Source organism: Lonchura striata, chromosome 8 (assembly GCF_046129695.1).
Source record: "Lonchura striata isolate bLonStr1 chromosome 8, bLonStr1.mat, whole genome shotgun sequence".
NCBI classification, from domain to species: domain Eukaryota; kingdom Metazoa; phylum Chordata; class Aves; order Passeriformes; family Estrildidae; genus Lonchura; species Lonchura striata.
Window position 1 is genome coordinate 20,625,599 of NC_134610.1, and position 12,002 is coordinate 20,637,600.

At 38.6% G+C, this 12,002-nt stretch overlaps 1 protein-coding gene across 4 annotated transcripts in view; it reads left to right on the top strand.

Annotated features, from left to right (window-relative positions):
* ITGA6 (integrin subunit alpha 6) overlaps positions 1 to 12,002 on the top strand; it is a 40,519-nt gene that overhangs the window by 17,223 nt on the left and 11,294 nt on the right. For 3 of the 4 annotated variants that reach the window (XM_021552480.3, XM_021552483.3, XM_021552481.3), the window contains exons 2-12: positions 362 to 489; positions 1,018 to 1,097; positions 2,828 to 3,083; positions 4,541 to 4,672; positions 7,015 to 7,225; positions 7,646 to 7,839; positions 7,972 to 8,060; positions 8,865 to 8,992; positions 9,925 to 10,020; positions 10,480 to 10,541; positions 11,786 to 11,943. In XM_021552480.3, the coding sequence (XP_021408155.1) occupies positions 362 to 489; positions 1,018 to 1,097; positions 2,828 to 3,083; positions 4,541 to 4,672; positions 7,015 to 7,225; positions 7,646 to 7,839; positions 7,972 to 8,060; positions 8,865 to 8,992; positions 9,925 to 10,020; positions 10,480 to 10,541; positions 11,786 to 11,943 (1,534 nt within the window). Of the gene's footprint in view, positions 1 to 361; positions 490 to 1,017; positions 1,098 to 2,827; positions 3,084 to 4,540; positions 4,673 to 5,906; positions 6,024 to 7,014; positions 7,226 to 7,645; positions 7,840 to 7,971; positions 8,061 to 8,864; positions 8,993 to 9,924; positions 10,021 to 10,479; positions 10,542 to 11,785; positions 11,944 to 12,002 lie in introns of all 4 variants that reach the window. The other variant, XM_077785049.1, reaches the window with a different exon arrangement.

A 12,002-nucleotide genomic window follows, 5' to 3' on the forward strand; every position in this document is an offset into this window, starting at 1 on the left:
ATACCCTACTTGATGCCCTGATAAAAGGATGATTTTCCCAATACTGCCAGACATCTACTTTTTATCAACCACTTTCAGTGAATATTACAACAACAATAACAGGAATAACAATGCAGGTACTGGCTTGCAGGTCTAATAATTGTAAATCTGCATTACTGCTATGCAGCTTCTCTCATTCCCCTCCCCCCCATTTCTCTTTTAAATAAAAGAGCAGTGCTGTGGTGTAGCTTTTCATCCATCTTCAAATGTTGGCATATTAAAGCTCTATCAACATGGTGAAAATACTTCCTGATTCTGTTGCCTTTCTCTTTTCTAATATTCCTTCTCCATATTCCTTTAAATTATTTTGCTTTTCCTGCAGATTGCTGGTTGGAGCTCCTCGGGAAAAGGCCTTTCCAGCCCAACAAGCCAATAGAACAGGAGGGCTGTACAGCTGTGACATTGCATCTCCAAATACAAATTGCCTGCGTGTCAAATTTGATGAGGAGAGTAAGTTCTCCAGTGCTTTTGTTTTGAATTGAGACTGTTGCCTGATTCTTCTTGTTTGATGTCCTTTCCTGAGGCAGTGTGGCAGACAGTTTCTTCTAGGGGTTTATATATAACTACTTTTTGCATCATACTAAGTTGTAGCTTAATTTCTACGTTGCTACAAGATGATTAAATCTTGGTAGATTCTTACTGTTTTGTAAATTGATGTAACATGAAGTAATAGGCAGAAATTTAATAAAATGGATGCTGTTAGTGATAAAATGTACAGACACTGCCACCTGCAGACTGTCTGGTGTTCTGTATGAAGAGTCTTCCCTGACATGGGCTTCAAGAGAAAACAAACAAACAAAAAAAAAAATGACAAAGGAAAAAAAAACCTAAACAAAAACCCAAACAAAACACAAAAAAACCCCCACACCCAAAAAACCAACCAACCAACCAAAAAACCCACAAAACCCACAAAAATCCCAGAAAAAAGAAAATGTAGTAAACTGCTAATATTTGAAGCTGTTTTATGATACTTTGCAGCTGACCCAAAGATGGAGAGTAAAGAAGACCAATGGATGGGTGTAACTGTCCAGAGTCAGGGGCCAGGAGGAAATGTAGTGGTAAGTGCTGAAGGACTAACTTACAAAAACGTCTGAGGTCTACAGTACATGTTCTGAATGGTGTGTGTTTCTGTGCAGCTTGCCAAAAGGTAACTTGCCTAAGTTTACTCCTTTGATTTCTTGTAGGTAAGGCCTTAAATGTCTCCTTAGCAAAATAAGGCATTTGAGGTTGTAAGAGCTTTAAATTATTTTTCTATGAGTTAGCCTCTCTTTATAACCTTTTTAACAATCTGGATGTTTGTTGGATGGACACTTTTTTTGGTCATATACACATTTTTTATTTTAAATACCACTAGCTGCAGAATTAGGGAAGAACAGTGTATAAGGCTGTAAACGTAGCAGGTATCACCAGCCTGTTTTCCAAGATGATAAGCCTCACTTTAGCTTTTATCAGGGACTTCCACTGACTACGTCCTGTGAATTAATGTGATTAGTGCACTACAGTAAGACTACTTGTTATTCTTAATTTTATACGATACATTAATACTCTTTATTTTATATTAAACAGAAAAAGTTTTTGGGAGTTATGAGAGAAAGAGTTTAAAAAGTAACAGTCTCAGTTAAATAAAAACCTCTCATGGTGCTGCAGGATACCAGATACATCATAAAACAGGTGTGCAGTGAAACTTCCTCATCTAATTGGAGCTTAATGTCACTGCTTCCAAACCTGGGGGAAGATGATTTCAGGATGTGAATCTGGTTATTTAAGCATTTAGAGGCAGTAATAACTAGCTTTGGTCTACCTCAGAACCCAGAGTGGGAAGGAGCACATGGAAACAGTCCTGTTCACTGAATAATCAGTCATCAACTAATGCTATCTTGTCTTTTTGTGGTAAGTGGGGAATGTACTTAATAGATGAAGTGTGAGTAGCCTGGAGGTCACTGCATCAGGACAGTACTGCAGTGCTCTAATGTGGAGCAGATGGGTGTTTGCATAACATTTAGGCCTTGATAGGAGCCATAGAAAAGGTTTGTCAGCTGAGACAAACTTTGCTTGTGCTTTTCATGCAACCTGCTACATTTGAGTCTTCCAGAAACACTGCTGGCAAAGGCATTTGATAGTTGACATTTTTTTTACAATGGTTTGGTGGTTACACTGCTTAGCCAGTGGCTGTTCATCCCTTTGTGTTAAATATTTGATGAGAATTCTTTTCACAGGGGATAATCTAAAAGGATAAGGAACAGGATGTGTTTAGTGCTTCAGCTCTGCCCCAGTAACATTTACCCTGTAAGTGGAACATCCAAAAGAGGAAGTAGGAGCAACTTCTCCCCTCCACTGGAAAAGCTTTCAGCCTCTGCTTAGTGGCACTTTTCTGTAAGGGGTGGGTTCTGAATAGTCTTGGGTAGATGGTAGTTGAACCATCTTCTTGTGTTCTGCGTGGGTGTGTCAGTCCTTTGAGAGCTGTTGGGAAACAGCCACTTCTTTCTTTGAGAGAGAGAGGGTGGTTTTCTCCTTATTTCTTGAAAGAGATGGATTTAGTATCAGGAAAGGCCTTAGGGATTTAACCCTGTGGCCTTCCTTGACCATGACACGCTGCTCTGACTTACATCTGTAGGTGCCCAGTCTTTCCCCTGGGTTGCCTGTAGGAAACGTTGGATTCTGCACTTAGGCGTGTCTGCAGTGGCTTACAGCATTGGTAGCAGGAGGGGCTGCTAGATGAGCCCTGCCTTCTGTGGTGACCTGCGTACGACACACACAAACATCACACATTATTTCTTCTATCTTGCAGACGTGTGCACATCGCTATGAGAAAAGGCAGTATGTAAACACAGTGCAGGAGACCCGGGATATCATTGGAAGGTGCTATGTGCTGAGCCAGGACCTCACTATTAAGGATGATATGGATAATGGAGTATGGAGTTTCTGTGATGGTCGTTTAAGAGGCCATGAGAAGTTTGGTTCCTGTCAGCAAGGTGTTGCTGCTACTTTTACTAGAGACTATCATTATATTGTGTTTGGTGCCCCAGGCACTTACAACTGGAAAGGTATGACTTGGCTTCCTTCCTGCCTACCCTTCCCATTTCCTCTGAGATTGCTCTCAAAGGTTGCATCCAGGGTGTAATTTTTTTTTTTTAAGGGGAGAGGAGATAATAGGGATGTAATGATTTTACTCAGTTTTTACAAAATGCTATGCTCCTGTATCAACATTTACTGAAGTTTCTTTACATATCTTTGTATGTATTTATGAATAGATAATGGAACTTTGCACATACGTACAGCAAATTTTCCCCTTATTAGTTTAATCTTACGGTGGGACTGAGGGCTTACTTGGACACTTCCATACAGGAACAAACTGCTAAATTTGTATGAGTTACTTGACCAGCCCTTTTTTTGCATTTGAGCAAATGTTAGATAGCTGCTGAACTCTTTGTTTATTCTGCAGTATTCTCCCCTATATTCTTTGTGAAGTTTGTGGAATCCAGTAGTTTCCAAAATAAATACTGAAGGGTAGTAGGAAGATAACAGCAATACTACACATATTCATATCTAAATCCATACATGTCCATGTAAAATTTCATGGATAATCTAAGAGCCAAGCACTCTATGTCATTTAGGAGATTCTCTGAAACATAAGGGGAAAAAAACCTAAATGTTTTTTGTTAGTTTATATTCAGAAGCATCTAAATGGCTAGTTCAGTCTCTAGAAGTGATTTTTCCCATCACACTTCATTACATCAACAGCTGTAAATATTTTCCTCTTGAGAACATCTGATCCTCTAAGCATTGCATTTTTCCACCTCGTACACCTGTGCCTGGTGTATGAACCGTGCAAAATCAGTGTGTTAAGCTCTGGCACAAGGTGTACTTTAGTGAAAACTTAATCTTCCAACATATCTGTCAAGAAAATCTGACTGACCTGAAACAGCATATTGACTGCAGACACCATTTTACTTTAATTGCAGAGAAGTGCTAGTACAGTCCTAAGAGTACTCTTCTGTGTAATGGAAAAACATGTTTGTGCTTGCCAAAACCTTAATTATACCATTTGATAAAAGGGAAGCACACCTTTTTTTGAACAATAGTTTTTTTTCTTCTTAAATACTGTTTCTAAGTCTAATGCTGGTGTTTGTCATAATGAAATGTAGGTTTTTTTTTTTTTTAATTCCTGTGTACTTACCTCCTTTTTAAGAGAAGCTTTATAAGGCTAAGAAATACAGGATGAGGGTGGTTTATGACCAAACCAGTTCAATAGCTTTTTTTTTTTGAGAATTTCCTTAGTATTCCATGTTTTCCAGATCATTGTATGGCTTCTTTGTAGAGCAGCATGAACTTCTGGCACACAGAACAGAGGCAAAATGCTAACCCAGTGCACTATTCTGTATTTGTCCCATTTTAACAGAAGTCACTATGTCATTCATCATAATTAATATAAGTTGGGGACATTTATTTGTTATTTTTCTCACCATTCATTTGCTTTTATTTTATCATTTCACTTTTTCAGGGGTGGTTCGTGCAGAGCAAAAGAATCAGACATTTTATGATCTGGGTATCTTTGATGATGGGCCTTACGAAGTTGGTGATGAGAGCCGCCAGGATAAGAATCTAGTTCCTGTTCCAGCTAACAGTTACTTAGGTAGGATTAAGTACATGTGGTAAATCTCTTTAGGTCTCTTAAACGTTTGTGATCCCAGCCTGGTGTGATAATCTGAAATGGGAGCAGATGTTCCATTGTGGGCCTTGTAACATGTTAACTGTTTGGGATAATTGACAGCCTCCCTCCACATTTATGGGCCAGTTTTTAAGTGTAAGGTGATCCTGCTGAGGTACCTAGAAGAGCTGCTGTTGTAATGTGAGGTTCAAGAGCTGTGCTAAGGGCCTAGGGACTCTCCAGCAACCATTATAATCACTGTGATGGGTCAGTGCAATGAATGGGTCAGTAGTCCTTAGTTGCTCAGTCTCTGCTATGTAGTATCAGAAAGTTTATCAAAATTTCTGGATGTAACTGTTAAGGCTATGGATTTTCTCTCCTGATAGGTAAGTGCAATTCTTCTATTCTTCATGTTTTTAAAACTCCAGTGGCTTTTAACAGACCTTCTAAATGCCATAATATAAGTACTGTTTATATTTTACTTGTGTGTGTGTTGTAGGAGGTGAATCTCTTGCTCTTTGTGCAGTCAGGAAAGCAGGACTATGTCCTTAGGCCAGTGACCTTTCTGTAAACCAGGGAGATACACTGAAAAGGCTGTGCTGCATTTCTGGAAAGGCATTAAGTGTAAAGAATCCTTCTGTTCCAGTGCAGATTTCTGTGGTGTGTTGATCCACTGCTTTTGGCATGTGCAACAAATAGAGTTTTGGTAACCTGAGACTGGAATTTCTGTGTTAGTGATGGAAAGCTGAATAGATGGGAAGGACATTGCTAATGTAAAAAGTAAAAAAAAAAACAAGTCAAGAAGAGAGCAAACTTAGAGCTACATGTGTGTTAGAAGAAAGAGAACATAAACTTCAGTTTAATATCAGCAGTAATTACTGGGTGTAAAGGTAACTAGAAAAATCATCCTAAGAGCTTAGGTTAGACAAGCTGGTAGCATCTTCTGGTGGAATAAGAATTGCTAAGGTGAGGAGTGCTGTGGAGCCAATGCCTTTTGCTGTGAACAGTCATATGATCTTTTTCCAGTTGCTTAAGCAATGCATTTATCTCCTAAATGTAAATGCTGCATTAATTTGTAATAATCAGAACCACTTCCAGGCAAGCCAGCTCATCCCAGGCATTACTGTTCAGTCTGTTTAGACCATAAGCAAATGTGGTTATAGGCGCTTTGCTTAACTACTGTTTTTTTTTCTCTTCAATCTTTCACTCATATTTATAGGTCTTCTATTTTTGACAGCTGTATCTGATACTCATCCAGATCAGTTTGTGTACAAAACATTGCCTCCCAGCATACAGGTGGACAAGTCAGTGGATGTAATGATGAATAGCTACTTAGGTTTGTGACCACTTGAGGTGGCAGCATCTGGTCAGACATAATCTCCAGACCTTTGTCATGATCCTCTCCCCTCTATCCCTTCTCATATCAAATATAGTATAAGGAAAGCATGGAAAAAAAACAGGATTCAGATAAAGGGGAGACGGCAAAGTAACAAGACTTCAGAGAAATGCTGATTTGTCATGCATTTCTCCAAACCTTCTCATCCTTCCCCCAGCTGGGACTCCCTCAGTTTTTTCTGGAACTGTCTCATTGTGAATTGCTGTAATTGAGAATTTGCATAGTAGTGGTGAAGTGTTTCAGAGGGAGACTCCCATCTGGCTTGTATCGTGCAAAGTGGGCATTTTTGTACTTTGGCCTTTACTGGCTATACTAGTATATGCAGTATAGTCTTTAACTTTTTTTGTATTTTAAAATGTATTGTAAGACTAAATTAATTTGAACATATCATTTTTAGGGCTGCATTAACTTAAAATTCCCCATTTCACCATTACTATGTAAGCTGATTCTCAAATACTGCATACATCATTCATATGAGAATGCTTGTGCAGAACAATTTGCATGTTTGTGATAGAATGATACTTAAGAGGTTTTCTGATAATTTTGCCAGAGGTGAAGTACTCAAGCTATATTCAAGTGGTAAAGCTGTAATTGTGCCTAAGCTGTATGTATCCTGTGTGTGGTGTCCATGAAAAGCAGATTCAAGTGAGCAATGAAGTACTGTGTTTTGTGGGAAAATACTAACTGTAATGTAGGGAGGAGTGTTTGTGGGAATGTAAAAAAGTGTTGACTTGCAAATATGTGTCCACCAGTGCAAACAGAAATGGAGAATTCCCAGACATAGCACACTGTGTTTTAGATAAAACTTGTATTCCACATACCACTTTAATATAGCTGGGGAAATGTTTATTATTTCATATTAATTTAGTTAATATGAAATTATTTATAGTTAATTTAGTTAATTTATGCTGTATTTTTTTCTTTGTTCAAGGTTTCTCTTTGGACTCTGGTAAAGGAATTGTCTCCCAAGATGAGATGACTTTTGTGTCTGGTGCCCCAAGAGCAAACCACAGCGGAGCAGTTGTTTTACTAAAAAAAGAAAAAAATCAGAGAGCACTTTCCCTGGAGCACATGTTTGAAGGAGAAGGGCTGGCCTCCTCTTTCGGCTATGATGTTGCTGTTGTGGACCTCAACAGTGATGGGTATGGCTGTGGTTACCTCCTGCTGCCTGTATAATAAAGGATAGCGATCTTGTTTATTTCTGCTTTTGTTTTTCACATTAGAAATATAAGGAATGACAAAGCCCACCTTCCATGTTTTCCTGGAGGAAATGGTGAGCGTCTTGAAAATCAATCAGGATAGAGTCTACCATTCTAATAAAGAGTTTTATTTAAACAATTATTGTAAACAGAGAAACAAAAAACAAGTCTCATACCCAGGAAGAACATAGAAGGTCCTTGTATGTTATCAAGGGAATAAACCAACTTGCAGTGTCAGTGCAACCAGTTTAATGCACATTTTTGTTCAGCAGCTGGGCAGCTGATCTTGAGCTTACAGTCTGAGCAGTTATTTTTAGAGTTCTTCTCCAGAAGCATTGCCTTTTTTTTTCCTTTCATTCTAAGCTGGCAGGACATCGTTGTTGGGGCTCCGCAGTACTTTGACAGAAGTGGGGATATCGGGGGTGCCGTGTACATCTACATGAACCGCCAAGGCAAGTGGGCAGGGGTGAGGCCTCTGCGCTTAAATGGAACCACTGACTCCATGTTTGGACTTGCAGTAGAAAACGTTGGGGACATTAACCAGGACGGATATCCAGGTAAATGGAAAACAGTGACCATAAAAATGTGAGATTGTTTGGCCAATGCCAAACATGCAGCATCTTACCCTTTGATTGCATGCTGCAGAAAGAGCAAGAATGATTTTAGATGTTGTAACTTATTTTCACCAGATATTGCAGTAGGGGCTCCATATGATGGTTTTGGCAAAGTATACATTTATCATGGATCCAAGAATGGAATAAATACAAAACCAGCACAGGTAATGAAATAACCTTTATTATATAATTATTCTTGAACAAAATTAAAGGAATGATAGGGCTACTATCCATCTTCCTTTCCATTGCTATTATTGGGGTGTTGGGTAAGCAGGAGTGCAGGGCCCTTTGAAGATTGCACTGCTGACAGGAAAGATTAAGAGATTAAGAATTCTTGATATTAATATATATTTTTATTTCTGGGACCATCCATTGGCACCAGTAGTATATGAAGAAGGAAAAAGATGTATAGAGAAATTCTTTTTTTTTTTTTTTATCTGTTGATTTGAAAACAATTAATTTATTTGTTTCCTCTTTCATTACTATTGTTTCACTTCCTAAAAATGTTTGGTTGGTTTTTTATTCATTTGTTTTTTGTTTGTTTGGTTTTTTGTTGTGTTTTTTGTTTTGCTTTGAGGTCACTGTGTCCAATTTGCAGAGTGGGAATGGAACTTCATTATACTCTCTAGAATACTGCTTGAATACTTTATAGAATATGTCTTCCGTTTCAAGTGTTAATAGCCCATAAATACTGTAAATAAAGATGATGAACTAGGCTCTTGGCAGATCAGTAATTTCTGGTACTCACTGCTATTGCCAAGTAGCTTCTTGAAAGAAGAGCAAATCATCCTGGCACTTCATTATCCTTTAGCTGAACTGAACACAGAGGTCCTATTTCAGAGGTCCTTCTTCATTGCATCTCTTTCCCTCTTTTGTCTCTGCCTGTAAGACAGTTATGTTTACTTGTTACGTACTTTACCTTTATCACTTTTAAATGTCTGAATTCCCTCAATCTATTTGCTTTTTAGATTCTTGATGGTGAAAAAACAAACACCAATTTCTTTGGTTACTCTATTGCTGGAAATATGGACCTGGATAAAAATTCCTACCCTGATGTTGCTGTTGGTTCCCTGTCAGATTCTGTAAATGTGTACAGGTATTATATATGGAACCTTAATTAATTACACCAGGGCTTTGGGATAAACAGCTTTACTTTTCAGGCAGAACAGCCCTTCCTACAATTTATGCTCCCATCTCTAAGCTGTATAGAATCTGTGCACATAACTGTAATGTTTTTAAATACACTGGAACGGCGCCCAAGAACAGCAACTCACATGGCTTGTGGAAGAGAACAGAGTAGGTGGTAGAGAAGTTGGTCAGATTATTTAGCATTCTGCTTACTCAAAAGGAGCTTAAACTTTTGCTGATAAAGGCAGGACAAAATCTTCTACCAGGATGAGAACAAAAACCTCTTATTGTGACAAACAGTGAAAGGAGTGGCCCAGTTACATGGAGCAGGTGGCTTACCAGCTGTTTTAAACAACCTTTGGGTGCTTTAATGAGAACAGGATCACCTCATTCATTTGTTCATGTGAAATGTCTTCTCCCATCCAGAAAGAGAAAAGACAGGTTGTCAGGCAGAAGTATGGTTACAGGCTACATGCAGAAGAAGCAGGAAATAACATTTCCCACAGCCACCAGGCTCCATATTAAAGCTCTTATGAACATGAATCTGAACGAACTGTAATACCTATAGTTGTTCCCAGGGGCTGAATTACTACCGGTGGTAGAAACCACCACTGACTTTTCTGGTTTTTTAACTGTATAGAATGACAACAGCAACATCACATTACTGTAGCCCTCAGGATCTGTAATTGTCCTCAGTGACCTTTGCTTAGCTTTGAATAGTTTTCAGGTTTTTTTCTAACCAGTGTCAAAGCCAAACTCTCTGTTTTTTGGAGTGTCTTTGTTGCAAATCAGTGCTGGTGTGGAGGGAATCTGATATTCTCATTAATAATTTCATTAATATTAACAGAAATGGCTTATTTTTTTACATCTTTTTATTCCCTGTTTTTCCCCCAAATGAAGATCTCGGCCTGTGATAAGCATTAGAAGAAACATTACAGTACAGCCTGATAGAATTGATCTAAAGAAAAGAAACCCTGAGGACCATGGTGAAATCAGGTAAATGAAAAAAGAAATTAGAAATTATCAGCCTTGGTGTATTGAGCTTTCTACTGTCAAAATTCATTCAGTAATCATGTTTAAGTGAAGGGATATGAGAGCCATGCAGGTTAAGCAAATGTATCTGCATACGTTCATTTTGACTTCCTGAATTTCTTCAGGCTACTGTGCTAAAGACAAGGTATGGAATATGTTCTTCTCATAACGTTCATTTTTAAAAATGAATGTCACCTTGCCTCGTCAGACTTTTAACACAAGTGTCTTGGCTTGAACAGCTTTGTTTTGAGTAAAGACATAAGAGCAAATGCTTAATTGCTTATTAGCCATTTTTTCTTGCTTTATAATTCAGTCTAGTAAGCAGTAAATACCACAGTCATAATACTGATAAGTTAAAACTTTTCATTCTGTTGGAACATACCTTAATAAAAATTAATACTAATTTCATGTCACTTTTTACAGGATGGATGTGAAAGCATGTTTTAAATATACTGCAAACCCCAGAAATTTAAATCCAAGAATAAGTAAGTTCTGGAGATAAGTATTTTTGATCTGTTTGTCACATGGTTTTTTTTTTTTTTTTCTTTAGAGTTCATCACGGAAACATATTACTCAAATTATAGTGACTCATCTCAGACAGTGACTGACAAATTTAAAATGTGACTCAGTGCTAAGCTCAGCTGTTGCACAGTCTGTATTTAGAGTCATGCTGGTGTGTTAAGCTGTTCTGTGGATGACAGACTAAAGCTTTCTAAGTAATAAACTGCCAGTGAACAAATGGCTTCTACATAGATCCAAACCATTTTCCCTCTCTAGGTTAGTGCTGCTTTAGAGAATTCTAAACTTTTTTTAAGGGCCATTTTAATACATCCTTAGTGAGCATTATTTCTATTTGGAGGTTTACCGTATTAACCTATCCTGTATTCATGAAAATGGTTTTGTGGAAATCATTGACTGAAATAAAAAAAATCTACATTAATAGAAGACTGTGCCATAAAGATGTAAGGCACTTGTTGCTACCTCTTGGAGAACTGTGTAGGATTTTGAGAGGAAATTAGAAGAACTTTAAGCCTAGTGACCTTTTTTCTCATGTATTGTCTTGAGTTTCTCAGTTACTTTTAAAATCCAAAGGCTGTGCCCGAATGAGTGCTGGTCCTTTAGCAGGTGAAGTGCTTGCAGCTCTCAGTGCCTTGGCACACTCGGTGCTGTTTCCATCTGTGCAGCACTGAATTAGCTCAGTGAAGCAATCATTACACGATGCACCAAGTTCAGATCTAGGAAAGCATGCCTCAGCACACAGCTGGACAGCTCTAGTCACACTTCTGTGTTGAAATTACCAGTGTATCTTGAGCTCAGAATCCTGCTGGCTCTCAGGTGCTGTTGGGGACCCTGCAGGAGTCCCCTGCAGCACAGTTGGGGTATTCACAGTGGGTAGCTCAGCCCTCTGCTGGCTCCGTACGGCAATCAGCTCCCCCAGCCAGCCCCACATGCCCAAGGGAACAGTTTATGAGGGGAATAACAGGATTTGGTCTAGAAATTTTCTTTAGATTTACATACAGGGTACCTGGCCCTCAACTTGTGGCAGGACAAAACTGACATGGAGAAAGTTGTTTTTTTAAATGACCGAATGCAGTTTGTGAAGCTCAGCACTGTCTGGAACAGTCTTCTAGAATAATGCTTAAGATCATATCTTGTGATATTAAATTTCTTTTTAAAATGGCAAGGATTCTTTTTTTTTTATAGTGACCTACTTTATTATTTCACGTAGAGATCAATTACACGTTTGAGGTGGAAAACGAGAGGCGGCAGCTGGGCCTGCCCTCCAGGGTGCGCTTCAGTGATCACCCGTCTGATCAGTTCACTGCAAGTACAACCCTCAGGGGACAGAACTCATGGGAGTGTGTGACTACAAAGCTTATACTGCAGGTAAGGGAGAGTATTTTATTTCCGTTTAATTTAGATCCACTTAAAACAAAAGAATGCTC